Raw genomic sequence first — 24,307 nt, 5'->3', positions numbered from 1 at the left:
AGTGGTGTTATATGTCCCCATTGCAGGGGGCGTGATTCTGATGTAGCTGTTGTCTCCTAATGAATAAGAATGATGCTACTAGTTAGGGAAGGCAAAAAGCATTTCCCTGGAAAGTTGATGCATGGTAGAGTATTGGCAGTTTTCCTACCATTATGTTGTTTCCTGTTTTTTTTTCTGATTCCCATTAGGATCTCTAAGGAATCCTGTAGAGTAAAATGCCAGTTTTATCTCCTTCCTCTGTGAGGAAGTCTGGATGGGCATGGTTCACTTAGTGATTGTAAGGGTACAGCACTCTAATCTGTTTTCATGCAACATATCCTAGAGGAGTTGACCTTGTGATAAGTATACAAAATAGTGAGGACAAGCATTAGCTTCTGTTCTTGCAGATGTTTCCAATGCTTTGTATGCATTCAGTGTATGTGAATTTAGTACAAACAGATGACAGTGTTATCTGCCCACTTAGAACCACTTACATAGGTGACCAGCAGTCATACAAATGCATTACTGCAGAACCAGGTAGCTGTGCTTCCACTTACTGGGCTCAATTTTGAGATAAGCTGTGTGTTTTCTTTTTAAGTGGGAATCAACTTGGTATCATAGCATAGTCTTAGCTTGGTAGTACATTGGAAAAGATTTTGTGCGATTCCATCTTCTTACTGTAATAGTCTCTTTAATGCTGTCCGCCTTGATTATTCATTGTGACTGAGCAATCTTTGTATTAAGGGAAAAACAGGCACTGCTTTACTGGGCTGGGAAATGGAAATATCTACACCTACCTACCTAACCACCTTGTAGGCCTGAGACAAAAATAGAATAATTGCAATGAAAAAGGTTTTTTTGACAGATCTGTGTAAAGATGCACCAAAGTGAAAATGATGCAGTAAAAATAGAGCTTGAATACAGACACTAGAATGGAAGCTTTATTTAAGATGGTTTGCAAGATTTCAAGCACTGCATGTGACTCCAGTATTGTGGAAAAGTGTTGTTGGGATGCCTACATGCAGTGCTAATCTCTTCTGACTGTTAAGAGTACAAACTTTATGATCTTTGCAACCTTATTTTGGGAGCTGAAGTGCCTTAAAAGTATTAGTTCTAACAGCAATCCTTTCTCTTCATCACATAGCTACTGATTAGAAAAAAGTTATTTGGCTGTTTTTTTTTCCCACTCTTTAGGGAATTCTGAAAAACAGAAGACCAAAAGCCTTCAGATATTTAGGTCCCTTAAGAACAGAGATAATGTACGCATTTGCCTGTATTTCAGTTTAGCAGAAGATCTAACTTTAGCTTAAATGTTTGCATTAAACTGCTACTCTTCCGATGATTAGGCTGACCAGATGAAGTCCTTCCTGTGACTAAATCTTCGAAGGCTGAATTCAAATAAGCAGCCTTGCTGACAACTTGGATAGGATTTAGTTGCAGTTTCTTTGGACATCAAGATTATTCTAAGCAAGGTAATTACCTTGAAATTACTGCTAACATGTAAGACAGTGTCCATTTATTTGTGATGAATAGTCTACAATGGTCCTCTATGCCCTCTCACATTATTCAATAGTTTTATGCGGGAAGCAAATGCTTACTGCTGTCACATTTGTTTTCTTAGCTGTAATAACATGTCTGAAAACTCATGGGTAAAGCTGAACTGTGCTTGTCAAGCATGGGGAGGAACATGCTGAATGTATACAGACATTACATATCTAAAATGGATTACTATTCACAGGATGTTAGGGGTTTGAAGGGACCCAAGGAGATTGAGTCCAACCTCCCTGCCAGAGCAGGACAATACTATCTAACACGGATCACAGATCAGGTTCTGATGATCTGGGTCTGAACGTAGCCCTAAAAAGTGAGGTTGTCCATGTCTAGCTATAACCTGTTGGAAAGAAAGATTACTAGACTTTATAGGTTGCTAGGGTAATGATTGGTTAAAGTAGCAATGGATTTGGGAGTCTCCTGTTCTTCATGATCTTATTCTATATTAACTACATGTGTCAAAACAATATTGAAAGTCTTTTTATAGTAAGATTACTCTTCTAAAGATCACTTGCTCTTATTAAACAGTTTTGATCTAAGTGGAGAGCTGAAGGCGACTTTGCATGCAAATGTGTGGAATAATCAAAAGTAAGATGTGGTATTAAGACTTCACTTTAAGAATACCTACAAATGATCCTAACTAGTGGGCATCCAGTGGCTGGGTGTATGCTATTGATAGTGTGATTTCTGTGTCCCAATGCTCCTGCTTGCAGGGAGGACCTCTTATCACAAGTAAATTTGAAATACTGCATAGTGTGTTTCAGATCGAGTCAAAAGACTTTCTTCTGGAAGCTAGAACTCCAATCAGGTGAACTTGAAATACAGTTCCTGAATTAACACTGCCCCTTAATATATGCTTATCTTTCCTCAGCCTTGTAGAAGGTGGAGAATAACAATGGTCTGGCTTTAAGGTTTCTTTTAACGTTCAACTGCTGCAACATTGTAAACTTGCTTATCTTGGGCTTGCTTCTTGTGTCCCTTAGCTAGCAGTGAGTGTGTAGCTGCTGCTGGAGAGTAGAATCATAGAATCAACCAGGTTGGAAGAGACCTCCAAGATCATCCAGTCCAACCTAGCACCCAGCCCTATCCAATCAACTAGACCATGGCACTAAGTGCCTCAGCCAGTCTTCTTGAAGACCTCCAGAGACAGTGCCTCCACCACCTCCCTGGGCAGCCCATTCCAATGGCAAATCACTCTCTCTGTGAAGAACTTCTTCCTAACATCCAGCCTATACCTACCCTGGCACAACTTGAGACTGTGTCCCCTTGTTCTATTGCTGGTTACCTGGGAGAAGAGGCCACCCCCCACCTGGCTACAATGCCCCTTCCGGTAGTTGTAGACAGTAATAAGATCACCCCTGAGCCTCCTTTTCTCCAGGCTAAACAGGCCCAGCTCCCTCAACCTCTCCTCATAGGATTTGTGCTCCAGGCCCCTCACCAGCTTTGTTGCCCTTCTCTGGACATGTTCCAGCACCTCAACATCCTTCTTGAATTGAGGGGCCCAGAACTGGACACAGTGCTGAGTACAGGGGAAGAATAACCTCCCTTGTCCTACTGGCCCCACTGTTCCTGATGCAGGCCAGGATGCCATTGGCTCTCTTGGCCACCTGGGCACACTGCTGGCTTATCTTCAGCTTACTATCTATCAGTAACCCCAGGTCCCTTTCCTCCTGGCTGCTCTCCAGCCACTCAGTCCCCAGCCTGTAGCGCTGCTTGGGGTTGTTGTGGCCAAAGTGCAGAACCCTGCACTTGGCCTTGTTAAATCTCATTCCATTGGCATCTGGCAGTAGCTGTAACACCTGTTAATTTTAAATGTACATATACAATTCTGGTCTCTGGGTGAGATTAACTACACTAGTTTCAGTCAACTGTAGGTGTTGTGAGCTTATAACTCTCCATGTATCAAGTAAATGTGTTAATTGTGTAGTTTTTGCTGTGAACTTAGATATGGATGTTGCACTTTCTATAATCCAGTCTGTGAAAGAGTATGGCCTTCATGCATGTGGAGTGAGGTGGTTCCCTTCCCTACTAGTTTCTAGTATCCTCTACTGTTTTCCAAACCCTTTTATAGTTTCCTGCTTGGTGTCATTAACTTTGCAGCTGCAGGTCTGCTAATGGATCTTGCGTAGAGAGAAAATGCTGTATTACCAGAGCAAATACCAGGCTTGGGTCTTGCTCCAGTGCTCAGCCTGAAGACTGCATTAGAGTGTTGAAGGAACAGTGTGAACAGGATTAGGGAGCTTCTCCCTTTCTGCAGCAACATAACTAACCTTTTGGCTACTACAGTTCTACCTTTTTGGCAACAGTTGTAGGAAGTTTTTCTCCTCCTCACATCAGTGCTTGCACTGAGGCATGTTGTGACTGGCAGACCCAGTCAGCCACCTTGAATGGGTTTCCTGCAGAAGACAGGGCTTGAACAGTCAGCGGAAGGGGAGAGAGAATGGTGATAGCATCATTGGGTGATAAAATGGGGATTGTGAAACTACTATGCCACCCTGTTGTGCAAGACATCTCAAGCTGAATGTCAGGATCTGATTAAGCATGTCCCCCCAAAAAAATCTATAACCACAACTGGGAAAGCAGAAACACCCAACAGCTATACTGAGGAAGGATACAAGGATACCTTGAGCAGGGATTTCTGCCAAAGGCATCACAAGCTCTGTTTAGCTTGAAAACCAATATCTGGAGACCTGCCAAAAGGTGATACTGGCACAGTAAAAGATGATAAATTAACATATTTAGCCTGCATATTCTAAAAAATTCAGTAACATTAAATATGCTGCTTAATCTCAAATGAACTGGCTTTTTTATAGTTGAATCACCAACTGGAGCATTTACAGTCCATTGAAAGCTAATGGAATTTCAGGACTTAAATATTTTCTGGATAAACTCAGAACATCTGAGGAGCTCTTACAGTTCATAGCTCAGTGAGATTGTTAATTAGGTTTGTGATAAAGGGAATTTCGGTGACTGCTTTCTTGTGGATATATCACAGAGCCAAACACATTAAAACCTCTAATATTCTGATAAATGAGAATTGCTAAAATACTGTTGCTAAACCTCTGTCCTTTTGGTGCTTGCTTTTGATGACATCATATTGAAGCCTTTAATAAGTTGACTATTCAGATTTTCCTTGTAGAAGTAGGTATCTAAAGGGTTTAACAAAGCTCTTCTGTCAAGCTGTTTGGCTAAGGGTTTCTAGAATCTCGTTTTAAAAGCCAAAGAATGACTGCTTTCAGTGGCAGGATAGCAATGAAAAGACAAGTCCAAAGATATCAGCTGCACAGCAACAGAACAAGGGCTGATCTCAGTGATTTTGAGTTTGGAGCTTTATTTCAGTTTTGAATCTCAAGCTGAATTGGAGGAACTAGAAGCAATTCTATCTAAAACCTTGTGAATAGTCTAGGCTTTTATTACAGTAACAGTAGTTACTGGGAAACAGGCACACTTATGTGGGGGGAAAAAACACGCAAGAAAACTTTAGTATTTATGTGGGTTGTAGCAAAATGGTTTCCTTTATTGTGAAGCAACATGCTTTTGTCCTCTTAAGTGACTGTACAGCTAAGGAGTCTTAATGCAGGTGAAGGCAAAAGTGATGGGAAAATGCAGTCTGGCTTGAAATACTTTTAGCTATTCAGTATTAGTCTCTGAATCTTGGTATTAGGTAAACCAAACTTTGTCATTAACATGGTTCTGAACAACTTCATTGTTTAGGCTGAGGACAGGGTGGAAAAACAGTGCTAACATCTGAGTTTCTAAGCTAGAAAGCTGGGTTTTTATAAAACAACAGCCAACCAACCTTGAAGTGTTCAGTTAAGCTGCCATCTGAGAATGACAGAACATTGTTCAGGTTTTTTTTGCAGCAAGAGGCCTTAGTTAAACTGGTGAAGTTATGATCTAGACAGGTAAAAGTAGGCTGAAACAGTTGAGAAGCTTAGATTTATATTTCTGATACTGAGTGGAATGGTTTGAGTAGTCCTGTGGCTAAGTACAGAACTTCAGATGTCGAAATAAACCCAACTTTTTAGTAACTATGGTGGTTTGATTTGTAGATCTTTCTGTACTTCATGTGGCAGCCTGTCTGCTGGTATAACCTTCATTTCTTGGTCTGAAGAACATCTTTTTCACTAGTACCATGAAGCTCCTATTGTGCATATGTGCTTGTGTAACCTATTATAAAACTAGTCTGGAGTTATCAAGTTGGTGGCTTAAACCTTATCTTTTAAAGCAGATGAAGCAGGTAATTGTAATTTCTTAAAGATTGAAGATTGCCTGGAAAAGTTCATGCTCAGGTCCAGACTCAGTCTAACACTATTTCAAAGCAGCATGAATTGTAGCCAGAAGAATAACCCCCCCAGCCCCTCGCCAAATCTTCTGTAAGGTTTGGAGTGTTTCTTATAGTTTATGCACTTACTAAAAGCTCAACTTGGTGTCATTAAACCTGAAGGTAAAATGATGGATGGAAATTAAAGAAATTGACTGCCATTGACTGGATTGCTTCTCTTCCTGTCAGAGGTTTTTAAACTTTGGTTGGGTACAGTTTACTTTCCACCATGTAAAGAGCAATATGGGAAGAGCAGGGAATACTTAACTTAGAATTTGACTTTTCTGGGTGTTTCTTCAGAGTGGACTCTTAAGCAGATGTATTAAGACTTGTGGCCTGAATTTTTACATTACCTTAAACTGAAGGGAATTTAATAATATTTTGAAAGCAGCTGCAGTCATCACAGGTTTTTCTGGATGCTGATGCTTTTTTGAGAGGTGGTTGGATTTCCCAAGACTCCTTTTTCTGTAAAGAACAGATGACTTAGTGTCAGTGTATTAACTGCCTCAAGGGTGCATAATCTGCAAAATGAAATGAAAATTCATCCTCGCCTACTCAGATGACTGAACAGAAACACTTGTGGTAATATCTTTTTACTTGTTTTTTTTTTTGGGCTCAAGGAACTGTTAAGTGTGATCCTTGAACCATGGGATGTAAACTGTTCTTGGGATGCAGAGGTGGAAATGTCAGTAAACAAAACAGTTGGTTCCAATTTTTCATTAGAGCATTGCTACTGAGATCTCACCGTGCCCCTTTCTGAACCAGTGATGAGCTATTAGCCTGTTTTGTAAGCAGTGGTACTCTGCACTGATACTGCCTGTGTCAATCCTGTACCACATTGCTTCTGCTTGCCTTGTTCTGCACTACCTGGCTACTCTGGTGCTGGAGGGGATGACGTTTGCTCTGTTGTCACCAAAGATGTTTTGTGTGAAGCTTTTGCAACTTCACTGGGAACATACAATATGGGGTTGTGTTGTGAGCAGGTTTGGGCATTCGGAGGGGCGGTGTAGTGTTGATACTCTAAAAGACTCAAGTGGCACTTGAAACAGATCTGTGAGGAACATCAACTACCTTTTCTGTTTAAGAACAGGGCTAACTTTAGATGCAGTCTAACTGTAAATTTGTGTGTTGGACAGGCTTTATTTAGTATTGTACTTTGGTTATAAATCAGGTGATGCTGTAAAGCTGACCTTGCAGTTTTACCAGTCAGTGTTGAAGTAGGATGGAAAAGGAAGGATTTGAATATTCTGCTTCTATAATGAGGTTGTATTTGAAGCAAGCTGGTCAGTAGTTTTCCTAAAAGGCAGCTAGTCTATTCATATGACCAGATAAAGATAGAGTATTGGTGCTGATGGGAGGAAGAAAGTTGTATTCTCTCTTGACTGTTAGTGAACAGTTTTATTGCAGTTGCATAGCACAGTGGATTTAAGGCAGCTTCATAAGCAACAGCACTAAGATTGTGCTGCTAGAGAAACTTTTACTTGAAAGGTTTGTTAGCTAACATAGCAGTAACAACAAACTTAGGATGCTTGTTAAGGAAATACTTAAAGGTTAAACCCAGTCACAATTACACCAAACAGTTGCTGAGAGTTACTTAGCTTCTCCAGAAAGCAGCTTCTATACTGCTGTCAAAGCAAGGGTACTCTTGAACTATAAATTCCCCTGCAACTTGGTTAAGAGCAAACTGTGTTATTACTGGAATGTGGTAAAGTCCCCAAGCTGTCTCACTGTGTAGACGGTCTGTAGGTCTTATGCCTTGGATATCTGTCCAAGCAAATGGAATTTTAGCTTACCTGTAGAAAATATGACCCATAAGCAGAGGAAGCTCCAGCTTCTGGAGCACAGGTACTGCCTTTTGTTTTCTCCCAATTATTCTATGTTCCCCTGGCAGAGAGCTCTGTTCTCTTGTCCCCTATTGCCTCTTTAGTAACTAAAAACTAAAAGTCAAGCTTGCAGTCCTGATTTGGAATCTCTGGGTTAATGGCTGAATTCAGCATCCACAGCACAAATGCTTGTGCTGTACAGGGAGAATCTCTGAGAAGTAAGAGTTATCATACATACCATTTCTGGATGAGGGAGCTGGTATGTAGCAATGTAGAAGACTACCAGAGGAAAAATGTCTGTCTTTGCTTGCTAGTGTTTGTTGGGTAGGGGGAATTAGGGTATTTCCACCCAACAGAACTTGATGGTGTGGTCTAGCAGTTCCAGTGTCTTTCAGTAGTGACATCCAGGCATATCTGAGACTTCTGATAGGCTTGGTACGCGTCTGTGCTTTTGCAGTAAGGGGCGCTGCTATAATATAGCCATTATCCATAGCAGTGTTTCCTGGATGGTCTGATGTTCTCCTTATAGCATGTGGACAGATTATGAATAGCTAGAGCTGTTTTAGTTGTTGTCATGGGTGAGGACTGTTGGTGTGGAGTCGTCTTCTCTGAATGCATTCCTGTGCAATTCCTAGGGGATCCTGCTATGTCGGAGGGGCTAGACTCAATGATCTCTAGAGGTCCTTCCAACTTCTAAGGTTCTGTGACTCAAGTGTCACTATCCTAGAACCAACCTTAAATAGACATCGTGTTTGAAATAAACATGCTTGTTTTTTGTCTGTGTAGGATCCTGATGTGTGACACTTTTATTAGTTCTGCATTTGTCTTAGAGCTGCTGCTCTGAGCTAATTGGGGTGTGGCAGCTGATGCTTGTTTGTCACAATTACTGTGTCTAGTTACTCTTTAACTGTTGTATTCTAAAGATGTCTCTGGCACTTAATTACTCTGTTTGCATAAGACACAAAGGCTTGTTAACTAGTGTTTGCTTATTGAAGTTTATTCTTTTATGTTTTTATAATATCATGAGAAGAATAGGAACTGATTATTTTGCCCCTTTTCCAAAACTAAATTACATTTGCAGCATTAAAAGGCAGAAAGAGTGTAAAAGTCTTATGACACGTCATTTGGAAGCTTTTACTCTTTGTTCCTGCTAGCATTTACTGTGTATCTGTTTTTCTTAGCCTATGTAGAGAGATCAAAAGTCATCTTTCTAGCTATAAGTGGATCTAAGGTATAGTGTTACTTCCAGGTTCAAACTATGCTGCATTGACATTACAGAAATAATTTAGTAATGTTTAAAGTCCTCTTAATTTCATGTTTTTTTTAGTGTAGGGTGTTATGTTTTTTCTTTTTCCCCCTTTGGAAACTGCTCTAGATAGTAGTCATGTAGGATGGGTTTATAAATAAGAACAGCTTTTTCAGCTAGCAGCTGCTAGCTAAAGCTTTGGTGCTTTTATTAATGGGCCTGTTGTCACAAATAGAAGGTGTTTGTTCTAATACTTCATTGCTACTTATACTTCAGACATCAGTGACATAGTTTGCTTGCCAGTGTCTTGAAATGGCCTATTCTTCAGGCAGCTGTGTGGAGTTTTTAATGTGATCTTTCAGGACTAGCCAGGTGCTTTACCTGCATGCTACCGTGATGTCACAGCTGTCATGGATACTGACTGTTGCTTGTCTCTGCAGATTTAATTGGTTGCCTGGCATTTCATCTGTGGCAAGCAGGACAATGGCTGCCAGCAAGACCAAAAACCAGAGTTCCTTGGCTCTCCATAAAGTAATTATGGTTGGCAGTGGAGGTGTGGGCAAGTCCGCACTCACTCTTCAGTTTATGTATGATGAGGTAAGTAGTTTCTCTAAAGCACCAGTAGATATAGCTTACTAAACTATTTTAGTGGGGCAAGGGAACTAAGTGTAAGTAGCAAAAGAACTAATAACCTGACTGGTAGGAAAAGAATGTAGGATCCTGGGAAGGGTGCATTCAGGGCACATCTTTGGCTAAGGGTGACAAAATTAGCACTTCTTAGTGAAAGTACAGTCTTCAAAAGACATGCATAAGGTGCATGTTTGGTGCTCGTCTGAATGTGCAGAGGCTGTTACCATTTGACATTGAACTTAAATTTTGTTGCAGTTTCTTTTAGGCCATTAAAGCTGAAGTCAGAAGTATGTCTTCTAGCTGGATGATGAAGTAGGCGTGTTTGCAACATTAATTCTTCTGTAGTGGTATACAAGAAGTTAGATCTAGACTAGTATGTGAAAGGACATTAACTTTTGGATTACAGAACCAGGTATTTCTCCGTAGGCTGTAAGCACATGCTATAGTAATGTTTAGTGAAGACCAGCCAGCTTAATCAGGCTCATGGCACAACATTTTGTTGTACTTTGAGTCTGAAAAATGATGTATAAAGATAAGGATTCTGTTGGATATGTGCTGCCACACAACTGGCAGTGGTTTTGTGACTGAGTGGTGAATGGACTAAAAGTGGGTAATTACGGAACAGGTTCTGATGTTCAGCACCTGGATGCTGTCATCTAAACCTGTTGAAACTTCAGGTGCCTATACTTGAAGTACACTCTCATACTTTATCTTGAAGTGGAGATATAGATAACTATGTAATAGCTGGTAGCTTATACTGTGTCTTTGTCTCTTAAATTGCTGAAGTTGAAGTGTTTCATGTAGCAAGACAATTTATCTTGACTAGGAGACTGACTCTTTGATGTATGAAGTGCTTACATAATTTTCTTTTTATAAAACTAATAAGTCATGGAACTTAAGCTACTAACTGAATTATGAGAAGATTTGGGGGATTTGAGGCATCACAGAAATGACAGAATGGATATGGGAAAAGAGAGACTGTTTAACAGTAATTCTAAACACTAATCCCTTTCTTCAGTTTGTAGAAGACTATGAACCTACCAAGGCTGACAGTTACAGAAAGAAAGTAGTTCTGGATGGTGAAGAAGTTCAGATAGACATTCTGGACACAGCAGGACAGGAGGATTATGCAGCTATCAGAGACAACTATTTCCGCAGTGGGGAAGGGTTTCTTCTAGTCTTCTCAATAACGGAGCATGAATCCTTTACAGCAACTGCAGAGTTCCGGTAAGTAGTTTCTCTCCTAAGCAGTGAGAAATATCTGGTTTCAGTGTTGCTTTGACAACTCTTCTTAAAAGCTACAGCTCTTTATCCTCTGTTAAAACTTGATCAATAAAAGTGGTAACCCAACTCTGTTGCTCTCAGTAACTGGTGACTTAAACACCAGTGTCCAGCCTCTGTCTCTAATTGTCTTCATGTCTGCAGCTTAAGAGAGTACATAATTCCAGCAGCAACTTCAGGCCAGTAGCAGATTCTTGGACTTCTAAAACATGCATATTCAAGCCAATCTTCAGTCTTTATGGATGTGAAGTTTAATTATCTTAGACCAGTACTTCTGGAATTAGGTCTGCCTTTGGCCACGTTTCAGACACTGTATTGCTTACTTCTAGAAGCAGGTGCTCTAAGGAGAGGAAGGATTAGCCTCTGCTCTCAGGTATGGAATGATGCCAAACAAGGGTTGGCAGCCAAAAAGTACTATTGTAGGCAGATGTATTCCTAGAAAGACATACAGTAGTAGTAAATGCTTCCATTTTCATTCTTGGGATTAGAAGTTCTAGTGTAAAAATTTAGCACCAGACTGAGCACAGAAACTGCTTATGTTGTGTAAAAGGCAAGAGATTTAAACCATTGTTCTGGTCTCATAACTCATGTAGCCAGGTTCTTCAGGGCAAGTGTTCTAATTCTGATTTGATAATAGCAGTTGCCTCAGTTGCAGAAGGTAATCCAGAGATTACTTGGACAGATGTACAACTTGAAGCAAAAGCTTGCCTAAGTATAGGGAAAGTGTTAAAACTTCCCTACAATTGCTAGAATAAAATCTTTCATCAATCTGGCTTATGGTCTCTTTGCTTTGGTGATACAAGGCCAAGAGATACTAATTGGTACCGCAAGTACTGGTGTTAAGGCAGACACGTTTCTAGGATTTTCTTAAAGCTATGGCAAACCTTGCACCCTAGGACTCTGGTAAAGATTCATAATGTATTATGTCATTCCAACAGCAGTAGGAGACGATGTAATCTTAAGTATAAAATACTGTTCCTTTGTTGCCTAATACTTCTGTGACTTCGTTTGACTTCAGAAGACTGACAGTCATAGGGCACATGAGCAGAGCTGTTCTGCTCAATTGCTTTAGGTGAAGGACTGCAAGGAGGTGTTCAAGCTGTTGTAGGACTGCAAACACTAAGTATTCAGACTTTGTAGGACAAGATGGAGGAAAAAGTCAGATATCATACCCATCTTGGATTTTCACTTGTGTGCTTATATAAAATGTAAAATTAAACCAAAGGGTTAAGGCTTTGGATGAAAAGGAGTAGTAGTGTTTGTCTTGGTGGCTTAGGGGGTTTTGTCAGACTTCTGTAACTGTTAAACTCTGCATTGGTTCAAGGTTCCAGAACAAAGCAATGAAAAGGCAATGCTAGCTCTCAAGATGAGGACATACAAGTATTGACTTGGAGAATCCTCTACTTTTCAATGGTGCAGACATAATGAAAAAGTTGAAAAGAATGTTATTTGGGCTGACATCCAAATCCTTAAAAAATCTCCTCTAGGAAGAAAGGGGATGTGGGTAGTGTGAGCCCCCAGCATTGGAGACTAGACTGCAGATTGATATTATCGATCCTCTAACTTCAGGAATCTTAAGTTAAACACTGAATTATGGGCTTATCTTTAAATCTTAACTCTTCTGCTGAAGTTATGCAGTCAGTGTTTGCTTTCAGTGCCTCTGTAATATGAAAATGTGTGACAGTACAGTGGAATGCAGTAGCAGATTGTCTTCAGTGTTAACACTATTTTAGATTTTCATACTCTGCATATATTCACTTATTTTGTGGATGAAAAGTGCAGACATCTGAAGTAGTGTGGTAACTCAGTGGGATGAGGCAATGTAGCATCATGCTTATGCCTAGTTTGGCTCTTATTCATAATGAAATCAAGCAATCTAAACAACTGTAGACTGGTTCAGTTCTTCTGGCACCATAATGGACAGAAACATGTATCAATCTGGTTTTAACCTATGCTTTACTCCAGTAATAGCACAGACTGAGACCAATATGCAGCATCATTCTACCGCCTTTCCTGGAGGCTGATAGGTCCTTTTAGAATGGCAAAGGATAGCTAGGTTAATGCTGATGGTTCAAAAATTTTCCTGCAGTTTGTGGGCAAAGCCTTGATCTTGCCCACACCAATGTTGAGTTGTGATGTAGAATGGACATTGAAGATGGTGACTGAATGCTAAGGTGAAACTTGTCAGGTGAAGCTAGATGACCTTTAAGATCCCTTTGAAACAATTTTGATTCTTTGATAAGCCTGGCACTTGTATTCTTATTCAGATGTGAATTCCTATTGCTAGTTGCGTTTCTGCTATGGAGTTCTTGTTAGACACTGGCTAGAAAACTTACTAAATGATAAAACTATTGTCATGAAAGTGTGAGGGTTTTATTGAAGTCTATAGTGTAATTATGTTAAACTTGGAATAATTTTAAGGTGGGTATTGAACTGATGGGAAATGTACTGTTGTAAACTCTAATGTGCAGACCGCTTGATCCATTCTTGGGAAGTCGAGGGTTTAATACTGCAACATGTTTGTTTAATTTTTATTATTCCCTAAATACCTCATGCATTAGGGAACAGATCCTGCGTGTGAAGGCTGAAGAGGATAAAATCCCTTTACTGGTAGTAGGAAACAAATCTGATTTGGAAGAACGCAGACAAGTGCCTGTAGAAGAAGCTAGAAGTAAGGCAGAGGAGTGGGGTGTGCAGTATGTAGAAACTTCTGCCAAGACCAGAGCGAATGTAGATAAGGTAAGACAACATATGCTCAGTTACATCGTTACTGCTGGTTCAACTGAGTGATTCTTGCTGGGACAAAAGCAAATTAACAGTTTGGCTTCTGAAAACCTGATTACATTAAATAAATGAACTTACTGGAAGTGCATGTACTTAAACAAATGCCTATTTTTAAAGGGGCCAGAGACCTAGTACTAACTGATGCTGCTGTCATCTTTTAACTTTTCATACCTGAACCAATAACTTTCCAGTAGTACATTTGGTATATGAGTTTAAGAATTCTCTGAAGTATGTTGTTCTGTTCACAGACTGTATCCTATCATTGTAAACAGCAATAAATGGCAAGCAGTAGACACTTAATAATTGTTCCTGTTTCCATACAATGCTGCTTATGATGTGGCTAATGGTAATGATTCCATCCTTGTATTCTGCCAAGACTATTTTGATATGTGATCAAAAAATTTTCTTGCTGTCTGTCTTGTCTTGCCTTGCCCATGCTGTTCTGGAACAGTAATTTTCTACGCATTTCTGCTGACTTCCTGCACGACCAGTGGTGGTGATGGGTTATGCTGGAAGAGAGATTAGTTCTGACTGGAGTGCTTTGCCCAGTAGAAGGGAAAAACTGGTTGTGAGTTTTTCCTTCATTCTGTATGGAGTAAGAATTTCTTGAAGAGGCTAACTTTCAACTTCAATACAGAAGTTGCTTTGAAAGATCTGTCTTTTGTAATCCATGTTTGCTTAAAGGTCAGAAATTGTATCTGCTTTTCCTCTATGGACAAAGGACTTTTTCAGCTATCTGTACCCTTAAGTTCTAGACAGATCCCTCTTCTTATGTAGTAAACCAGTATGGACTACGAAATGCTGTTGGTGCATATGCTACCTAGTAGGAGCTCTCTCTCATGGATTAAAACTGTATATGAAACTCTTGAATAAAGACTTTGTTATAAATGGCATGGCATAACTTAAATACGGCAAAGAACAATTCTGACTTGTAGGATGTTTCTAGTAAGTCACTGTCAGATGCCTACATTCTGTGTAGTTAAGACTTGTTTTTGCCTATCAACATCTCCTGTGACTAGGAAGTGTCTAACTTGTTTTATACTTAAACTAGCTTTCTGGTCACTTGGGGGTTAGCATCGGTGTAGATGTTTGGGGTGTACTAGCATGGTCTTCTAGACAAGTTATTTCCTGTCATGATGATTGTGTACTGAAGCTATAGTAAAATACAAAATCTTCTAAGAGGGTTTTGCATGAAACTGTTTAATACCTGATGAGTACTATGGCCTTGTTTCCAGGTATTAGACTTGTGTAGTTCACCATTTTAAAGAAGCCTCACTCTACAGAGAGATGCTAAGTTCCTGTCCTGAGATCCTAAAAATATTTTTTCCTGATAACACTCTACTGTAAAATAGGCACTGCATCTTAAGTGGCAGCACCTGGACATCAGATGTACAGGGGTAAGAAAACACAAGAATAATGACTTTTTGAATCATTCTTATAGGCTTAGATTTTTTTTTTTGAGCTTGACACTGTCACTTGAATGCTGTGGATTTTTAACTATGAAATAGGCAAACTGCTATCAAGCAAAATGGGCTTGTAAGTACATGGAAAGGACTGGAGTAAATGCTTTGCATGGTTAGCAAGAGTGATCTTCCTGGAAGTGTGTCCTAGGCGGAGATAAATGTTTTCATGAACTTTGCTACTTTTGTGGAAGACTGATTCAATAAAAAGCTCTTAAGACAGGGCTACTGATAGCCAAGTAAGATTGTGCTGTGCCTTGGCATTGCCTGACATGCTAACATAATTCTGATATTGAGTTTGTCACTGAAATAAAATGCCTAGACTTGTGTCTGCTGAATCAGGTACAGTGGGGTGGTATGTTTTTATTTGCTGCTGAATACATAAGTTTATCTGCTTTCAGGTGATGGATCTTGTTTAATCATTCATTTTCTTCCCTCCTAGGTATTCTTTGATTTAATGAGAGAAATCAGAGCAAAGAAAATGTCAGAAAACAAAGACAAGAATGGCAAGAAAAGTGGCAAGAACAAGAAAAGCTTTAAAGAAAGATGTTGCTTACTGTGATGCTTGGGAACTGTAAATACTGATCTACAGGTGGCATGGATAAGATACCACTAAGGATATAGGGCTGGATTCATGAAAGGAAGTCTGTATTGACTCCCTTATCTTTTGCTTTGCATATCACACCTTCAAAATGTGAAAAGAACTTTTAAACGATTTCTGGTATCCAACAAAACCTATGCCTACCTAAATGGAAATGGGCTTTGTCTTCCCCAATGTCCTTCAAAACTAGAAACACTTTCAGAACTACAGTCTTTTTGCTTGATCATACAAAGTACTTTTGTATTAACTTCTTAATACACTCAGATGTTTCTCTGAATATGTTTCACTTGAACCTCTACTGGCCTTAAACAAGCACAGCTGTTCAGGTTCAAACTTTTTTCTCCCCCACTGTTACTGCCCTCCTTGATGTTGCAAACTTCAGAAAAGCTAGATGACATCTGGTAAAGTTCTTGACTCTCCACCTTCTGTTAGTTGTCATTGATACTTCTTACTCTGAAATCTTCTGGCTTCCTTCCCATACTCCATGTAACAATTAGCAACTGACACTTGAGAGTCAACTCGGAACAAACTTTCTTCCATGTTCTATTTAGTCAATACACTATTCATGAATCAAGCCTGTGGATTCGATTCAGACCTTTTAGGCAATACAGAAAATAATACTTAAAAGATTGGCCAGATGCATTCCTCACTAGCCTGTCCTCTCACCCTTAAATTAGTGACATGGGGTGAGAAAATTACTGTAAGCCTTTTTTTCAGAAGGAACAATCTTGTTGCCATCCCTTTGAAATGTGGCTAGATTCAATCACACTCGCTGTACATCTATCACCTCTCTCTTGTACTGCAGTAGTGAAAATCAATGTTGATTCCATCAATTTTGTTTATATTGGAACACTTCTGATCATGTTGGAAAGCAGGAGCATCTGCATCTGTCTCTTGCCTTGCTGAAGATGAAAACTTTGAGACAGGATGGGTCACATCATACAATCATGACTTGGAATAGGTGAGGCATACTTGCTACCTCTCAATGATTAGCTGGCTAGTGAGTTGTATAGTGTCAAAGCAAATTAAGCAGTTGTTACATCTGTTACTGTTAATTTTATATGCACTTTTTCCAATGCACAGTGACCTAGCACATGGACATGTTGACTCAGTTATGGGAGGGTCATGTACTGATCCACAAAAAGCAGCCTAGGAATGGAAAAGTTGGTATTTAGCAGGTCCTCTTGTAAGGTGACAGAGCTGAGCTTTGTGATGCAGTTTAAGTGCAGTTGCCAAAACCCACTTTTGTCACTGTTTTGGAAAGTTAACTGTCTCTTCTGATTGTGGGGTCTTTCAGTGAGTTATGGCTATCTTCTGTTTTGAAGGAGTAGAGAGACAGTAATAACTATAACTGGCTTGACTGGCTGCTTAAAAACAAAACTTATTTGGTGGAAGGGGTGTGTTGTGTGGTTGTTCCACAAAGCAGCTGCAGCACTGAATTAACAAATAGTGTTTCTTCTTGAGGTGGAGTAGTGAATACTTTTCAGTACTTAGTGTTCTAATTTTTTGCTGAAAAATACACACCACATTTAACATGTACTCGATCACCCTTGTGCATTCCACCTCTAGACTAAGATGTGTTGGATATCAGAATTTCTGTTGGTCTGAGGTTTTACAGGGGCTTATCACAAACTCATTGTCTTCCATAAGTAGCTCAACTTGTCAGGCAACTCATTGGACTGAGGAAGCTGTACTAAATAAAAGGTGCTGTAATCTTTGTTCTTGTCAAGTTAAATTCCTTTGTTAATGTCTTGTATTTGCAGAAAATGTTTTAAGCAGTTTTGGAAATACTATTGTGAACAGTGTAAGTAATTAGTATTGCAAAGCCAACTTGCCAAGACAGTTTTGAAGTGAAGGCTGGGAGCATTCTGGCTGGTGGAATTTGTCCCTTGATGTCCATCACCTGTGTCTAAAGCCTAAGCACCTAATGGGACATTTGGAGCTATTACCCTTCTAACAAAATTTCCCCTTGAACTTCCATGTATAAAGCCTGGTTTTGAGTGAATATTGTGTATACAGCAAATGAATGTTTGGTTCTGGAGGAAAGTACCTCACTTAGGTTTGGGTTTAGTTGAGACCTAAAGGCCAAGTCCTTAATTAACCTAAAGGACAAACAACAGTTGAATTCACATTACAGGCTCATCTAGGTCAAGCTGCCCTGAGGTGGATTGTAAAATGTGTCTTAATAAAACTGAATAAGCTTTCCTTGCTATATGAATAATGAACTCAGCAAAGCTCACAATGAGCAGCCCAGCTGTATTGGCTCAAGACTTGCATGTGTTGATCTTTGGTCTCTTAAAGTACCTGACAGTACTTGATAGAACAGATTAATTTCTACTCGGAATAGTGAGTCTGTTACTGGTATTCTCACAGTCCATGTGCTCTCCTTGCTCAGGTTATTTAACTGATAAAACTCTGCTGCTGAGGAGGACTTAACTGGAAGAAGCTTTTCAGTGTTCTCCTTCTGTACTTGTGACAAACTTCAGTTTAACTTTCTAGTCACAGCTTAAAATATAGGTACTTCATAACAGTAGGCAACAAGCATTCTAATTTGTACCAGGAAGGCAATAAAACTCCCCTGGACTAGAATCCATTTGGTAGAAGTTTCTGAAAGCATGCCCTTGAAATAACATCAGTGTGATTTGTGCTTCCCTGGTCAGCAGTGGGCATCAGCATTTAGATGAATTGACTAGAGTAAATACAAAATGGTGTAGAGAAATCCTTGTTTTGGACTGGGGGCTTCCTGTGAGCAGAATAAATGAAGCTTTTGCCTCTAATCTAAATGAGTACTTGTAGATTAGCCACACAAATAAGGATGACTTTGGCAAGAGGGCGGTGGGGTGTGTGGTTGCATGCTAGCCCTGCTGTGTCGCTGAGGCAGCTGAAAACTGAATTGAAGCTGATATACTCTAGCAGATACTGCATGTTATGTAATTAAGGCCTAAGACTTCAATCATGGTAATATACTCTTAAATCTTTCTGGAGCATGATTGTAGGCAAATAACTGGATATTTGAACCTGGAGGCTGTGCAAGATTTGACTATGTACTTGCACTTAAGCATTCAAATGTTATCCTTGTGTAATGGCTTGAAGCAAGTGAGCTGTTTACTGCTATATGCAAACTTCTATATGTGACTTAGCTGTGGGTATGTATTCCAGCGCTCCAGTCTTCCTTCTGGTTTGAGCAAACACCTCCATTATAACAGGGCTAAGTTATATGAAAAAAAAAAAAGGTTAAACTGCAGGAGTACAAAAGTGGATGTGACTCCTGTTTCTCTCTAGATAAGTGCACAGATGCAACATGAAGTGCATCTCCAATGACTTGTGCCATATATTTCCTGTACATACTAATGCACCTTTACTGCAATTTCTAAGTGAACGTTTGCCTTCATGAGGAGAGTTGTATGCATACACTTATTGGGCATTGAACTTCTGTAAGATGCCAGTAGTTACCCAAAGTTCCAGTTGAATCTTATATGACTAATCTAATGCTTAATAAATACACTTTAGGTCTAAGGCATGAAGATACAATCTGGAATGTAAGGGAGCAGGGGAATGCATCTAAGTGCTCACCAATATTTGGTTTAACGTTTTACAAAGTGTTAAGCCAGTGCTTAGGGCTGAGAGGCCTATCAATTACTGCTCAAAAAGGATACTGTTTATCAATTCCACTCAGAGCCTGAGTAGACAGGAGCTTTCTTCAGTTGCTGTAAGCATATGTTGCTATGTTCACCTCCTGCTGACTTCATAGTTAAGAAAAGGAGGGAAGAGGAACAAAGCAGCTATGATTTTTCACTGTAATCTCCACACTTCATGGGAATGGCAGGTGTTCCTCTTGTGAGGGGAAGGTGTTATCTCTAACACCAAGAAAGAGGTTTAGTGTAGAGGAAGTGATTGTGATTGCAAGATATAATAAAACTGCCTCTAAATGATGTATGCTATACTATACAATGTACTTTCTTTTCTCTTGTAGCTTTAGAGCTTTGTCTCTAACTTGCACAAAATTTTAATGTCTATAAACTGGTCACTTTTCATTATCATGCTAATACAACTGATTTGTATTACTATTGATAATAAAAAGAAAAACAGGCTTAGTGTTTGTTTGTTACTGATTTTTGCAACATTCTAAAACCATGTCTAATCCCTCAATTCTTGAACCAGGCAACTGCTGAAATTCAGTGTCTAGAGCTAACCTTTTTAGCAAATATCTAACATGGTTGTATTACATACTGTGGGAGGTGAGGAGGTGACTAAGGCCCCAGCATCAGTTTTCTGCAAGTGGTCTGCATATGCTTCAAATCTGAATTGCTACAGTAGTTTGATTTGTTAAGATAGTTTTCCACAACCTAATTGGTTCAGAGCTTGTATCAGCTGGGTTAATGATAGCAATGCTTTCTGCAGTTGTTCTTGTGGCTCAGATAACAAAATAAGCAACATTGTGTGGAAATACCGATCCTCAGTCTGACAGACTCCATTCTCTGCACTGGTTTGTGATCAGCAAACTGCAGCAGAGACTAAGGTGCCTGTGAGGCAGGATGGTTCAGGACAGACGTGCTACAGTGTTGTGGCATTTAATTTGGAGTGGCATAGAACTGAGATTCACAGTAAACTCTAGGTGCAGCTTCTGGTGCTACTGCTGTACAAATTGGCAGCAGCTCCCAGCTGACAACTTCTGGCCAAAGATTAGAGCAGCTTGTTTGCATGGTGTTTGCCTTGTGTTTCAGAATACTGTGGTGGTTTATGTCGCTTTCCTTTCTAAGGAGTAACTAAAAAAGGCAGCAGTGAAAGAGTAGCATGAAAAACATTATACAGGAAGCAAGAGAGAGTTTTGAGCACAGCTGCATGATGTAGTTTTACCCAAAGCCCAAGCTGGTACTGTTTACTTCAGGTATTCAGTAATGCTTGTGAAGAACAGGTCTTTATAAGTTGTAGCAGAATGAAACTGGCAAATGATTGCATGTACGTGGCTTGCCTGGGCCTTCGTGCTTGCTTGTGTTCTGCCTCAACCAGAGCACTTAACTAGTGTGGTTCTCTGTGCTAAATGCTCTGAGAATTTCTAGGAGGGTAGCGGCACCTCTTCCTGAGAACTGTTGGCTCCATCTTGTGGCTTTAATAGTTAGATGCTCTACCATGGAGAGGGGCTGTCAGACCAGCATAGAAGTAGCTGCTGTTAATCTGCTACCTGAATTACATGTAGAAACCGCCACTAACTAGATTCTTCTGTTCTCGTTCTGCTGTATGATTCTTGCATGCAATAGGAAACCTCGTTCTAAATTAAAGTTTTCCGTTTGCATGCTAATGTTAATTCTTGCCTGAACATTTGAGTGTGCAACAGAACACTCAATTTCTCGCGAGGATGGTGGCTTTATGATTTCTATGGCATTAAACCAGTTTGCATTGCAAGTATAAGTTTGTTCTGCTCACTGAGCACTGTTTTGTGTGCTAGGAAGAGCACTTCTTCTGAGGAACTGTGCAGTACTTCACAAAACATACCGTTTTTAAGGTTTACTAAAAATTCTGGATTTTTAAAAAAATATCAAGTCTTAGTTGGGGGGAAGGATGTAGAATATCCTATTTTAATTTTTTTTCTTTTCCTGTTCCTTTATCTTTTCTCCCCCCCCGCACCCCAAACTTATCTGTGGGAATAGATCTACTAGCAAATGGCCTCTTAAGCCTTGCAGCTCCTAAGGGAGCTGGAGGTAAAATCCGAAGGTGAGATTGGGGCCATATGCTCTGCACTTCCCTTCCTGATAAAGTTGGTTAATCTCCAGAGCTTACAGTAAGTTCCCTTCAATGAGCTTTGTTATATGGCTTTGAGGCAGAATCATGTTTTTGATATAATCAGAGTTTGTTTTTAAAGTCTAGCATTTGGGGTATTGAAGGCTTTATTCATCTTGGCTTCATAGGCCAAATACCAGAATTCAAGGATGAACTTGTACACACATGTAGCATTGAGAGACAAGGAAAGCTACTCCCTACTGTTTAATAGTGTTCTGTTTTTGTTTTAAAATGAAAACACATGCAACAAATTCAGCTTGCTGTTTGGATGAGTGTTCAAGCTGTGGTCTGTATGAGTGCTCTGTAATGTGATTACCTTCCCCACAAAATGAAGGTGTTACACTTTCTGTACGTGTAAATGCAGTAAACAACTGTGGACTGGGGGAAGGAGTAATTATCTTTAAAAAACCCAAATTCTTTCATCCTTCTAAATGAAAACCCATCATGGTAACATTGCAGTTTTTCAGTTTGACTGTTCAGCTCTAGAGAGGCTGATGTCAACCTGTGAGAGATGATTCTGGTCAGATATAGACCTCACTGACAAAAGTATCCTTGCCCGAAATGAAAAGATTCAGAAATCAAAACTTTGTTTACTGTTTTGTAGGTGGAGCTGTGAAACCAAAATCTACTAGGCTGCTAAACAAATGCCTGCAGGATGTCCTGGTCATGGGTGTGAAAGAACTTCTTTGACTCTGGGGTCCCCATTTTTCATTTCCTTATAGGCCTGCTTGATTCTTTGTCATTAGATGTTCATCTTGAGCCTAGAGTTTCAAATATTCCTAATTCTACTTGGTTTCAGACAGCCTAACTATGAGTCTCTCTTTCACTCTTGATGACTGTACTCCATTTAGGTGCTGAGCAGTGCCACTGAATGACAGGCACTTGCATCCTCAACTACAGTCAGCTGCCTGCTTCCAGCTTAAGACTGCAGAACAACAGAGTGAATCAGACTAGAACGACTGCCCTCAGAAGGATTATGAGCACTAGGAGAGCTGGGCCTTCAGACTATCCTACTGCTTCCTACCTGAGGAACAGCAGCAAAGTATGTGATTCATCTATTCTTTTAGTCAGGTTAGAGCTTTCTTATATGGCACCTTGAGTAAATCCATTTAAGTAATGGCAGTAGTGAAGCAAATAGTTGTGGAGGGGAGGGTAATGCTGTGCCTGTTTGAGTTGATTTGATTTGCCTTTTTTACTCTCCTTCCCCTCCCTGAACAGCATGGAGGGAGGAGGGCAGGCAGAGCTTTTCCCACGTGGGAATAAAGGCCACATTTGCAGCTTTGCCTCAGGAGCTTGAAAACCATAAGTCAGGCCTCCAAAACTACATTTAGTTTAGAAATAATCTGATGCTTTAGAAAATGAACTTGGAGTTCTCTTTCACATTCTTTTTGTTTCCAAGCTTTTTGAGTGCACTTGCTTTATTTCTTTGACAATGATGGTAGAAGTGGTTTGTGTACTTTTTTCTTTTTTTCAATGAAAACAAAGATGTTCTTATGCTTGCTAATTCCAGCACCTGAGGCATATATTTTAAAATATTGTGGCATTTGTTTAGGAGTTGAGGCAGGACACATGAAACACTTAACTTTAAGCCCTGTTTCTGCTGGGTCACCATCCTGTGCAATAGGAATCTGAAGGATTGCAAAAGCTGAAGCATAAGGACCCCTGTTGGTGGTCCCAGTGTCTGTCTTGGCAGCTTGCCAGGAGCCCAAGGGATGCACTTAATTTTATTCATTAGCATATTTTTAATCAAATCCATCAAACCACAATGTTTCCACATGTCTCTTCCATGGCAGATGAACAAAAATAGGTCAGTACTCAAATGCACCTTTAACATGCCACAGTTCTGCAGTTTGTTGTTCTGTAATTGCAGTTGGACAGCAAATGGCCTGTCTTCTGTATCTGGTGAAAACTTGTGGTGAGGAAGACTTCACCTCTTCCCGTAAGAGGAAAGCAGGTGGAGGTTTTCTGTGATACAAGCTGCTTTCCAGTTGATGCCTAGTCAGAGGGCAGGAAGAGCTACTTCTGAATCCTCTCCAACTTAGCTTCAAATTTACAGCATTTGTTTAATGTTCATTTCTAGTGAATAATCAAAGAGGTTGTAATGTCCAGGGCTGAATATTCTGGCTGTAATGAAGCTTCAAGACTGTTTACGCTTAATAAGCTTTTTGCATTCTTGTCACCTGTAACCTACCTTCATATACCTCATGCTGCCAACCGATCTCTAGCCGGGCAAGGAAAATGTTGCAGTATTGAGATCATGTTCACACTTGCAGCTGAGACGTGTCTTGCCTTGTTTCTTATCTCTGAATTGTTCATAACAAGAGCTAAGTAAAAATTACTCTTCATGTTTTTTACATGAGCTTTCAAAGTTGGTTCTGGGTGGGGTGAATATTGCATCAACATCAAGTTAAAACTTATCTTTTGTTCTTTTTTGGAAAGAAATAGGGGTATGAGTTCCAGGGGAACAGTCTTCCTCACAAGACAAAAAATGGGTAAAATCTAAAGTATTAAATAGGTTTGGAATATTTGAAATGCCTTACTTTCTGTTGTCTGAAAAAACAGCAACCAACCCAAGACTTTTTGTTCAACAAGTCAATTTAGATTGTCCTGAGTGTAGAAATTGGAATGAACTTGCAGCATGTTTCTAGCTGTGGAAAAGCTTAGGAAGCAAAAAGTGAAAATCTCTGCAGCATCCAAGCCTGCTTCCAAGCAGTTCCACCTCTCCTAGTAACCCTTTCCTGCTGATAAGGCCGTCAATCCAGGCAGCCTGCAGCAAGTGACATAGGCACAGAGCAACCTTGCTTCCCTCTGCTGATGGCTGTTTCTCCCTTTTGGTCAAGGGCTCCATTA

General features: G+C 39.9%; 1 protein-coding gene across 3 annotated transcripts in view; it reads left to right on the top strand.

Moving 5' to 3' along the window:
- The window catches only part of RALB (RAS like proto-oncogene B), a 54,922-nt gene extending 35,149 nt beyond the window's left edge, over nucleotides 1-19,773 (top strand). For all 3 annotated transcript variants that reach the window (XM_064157515.1, XM_064157506.1, XM_064157524.1), the window contains exons 2-5: nucleotides 9,364-9,520; nucleotides 10,572-10,780; nucleotides 13,396-13,573; nucleotides 15,521-19,773. In XM_064157515.1, coding sequence (XP_064013585.1) covers nucleotides 9,407-9,520; nucleotides 10,572-10,780; nucleotides 13,396-13,573; nucleotides 15,521-15,640 — 621 coding nt within the window. In that variant the 5' untranslated portion in view covers nucleotides 9,364-9,406 and the 3' untranslated portion in view covers nucleotides 15,641-19,773. The remainder of the gene's footprint in view (nucleotides 1-9,363; nucleotides 9,521-10,571; nucleotides 10,781-13,395; nucleotides 13,574-15,520) is intronic.
- The last annotated feature ends 4,534 nt before the right edge of the window (nucleotides 19,774-24,307 follow it).

The sequence above is a fragment of the Pogoniulus pusillus genome, chromosome 2 (genome assembly GCF_015220805.1).
Source record: "Pogoniulus pusillus isolate bPogPus1 chromosome 2, bPogPus1.pri, whole genome shotgun sequence".
In the NCBI taxonomy this organism is placed as follows: Eukaryota; Metazoa; Chordata; class Aves; order Piciformes; family Lybiidae; genus Pogoniulus; species Pogoniulus pusillus.
This window is presented reverse-complemented; position numbering and strand designations above follow the sequence as displayed.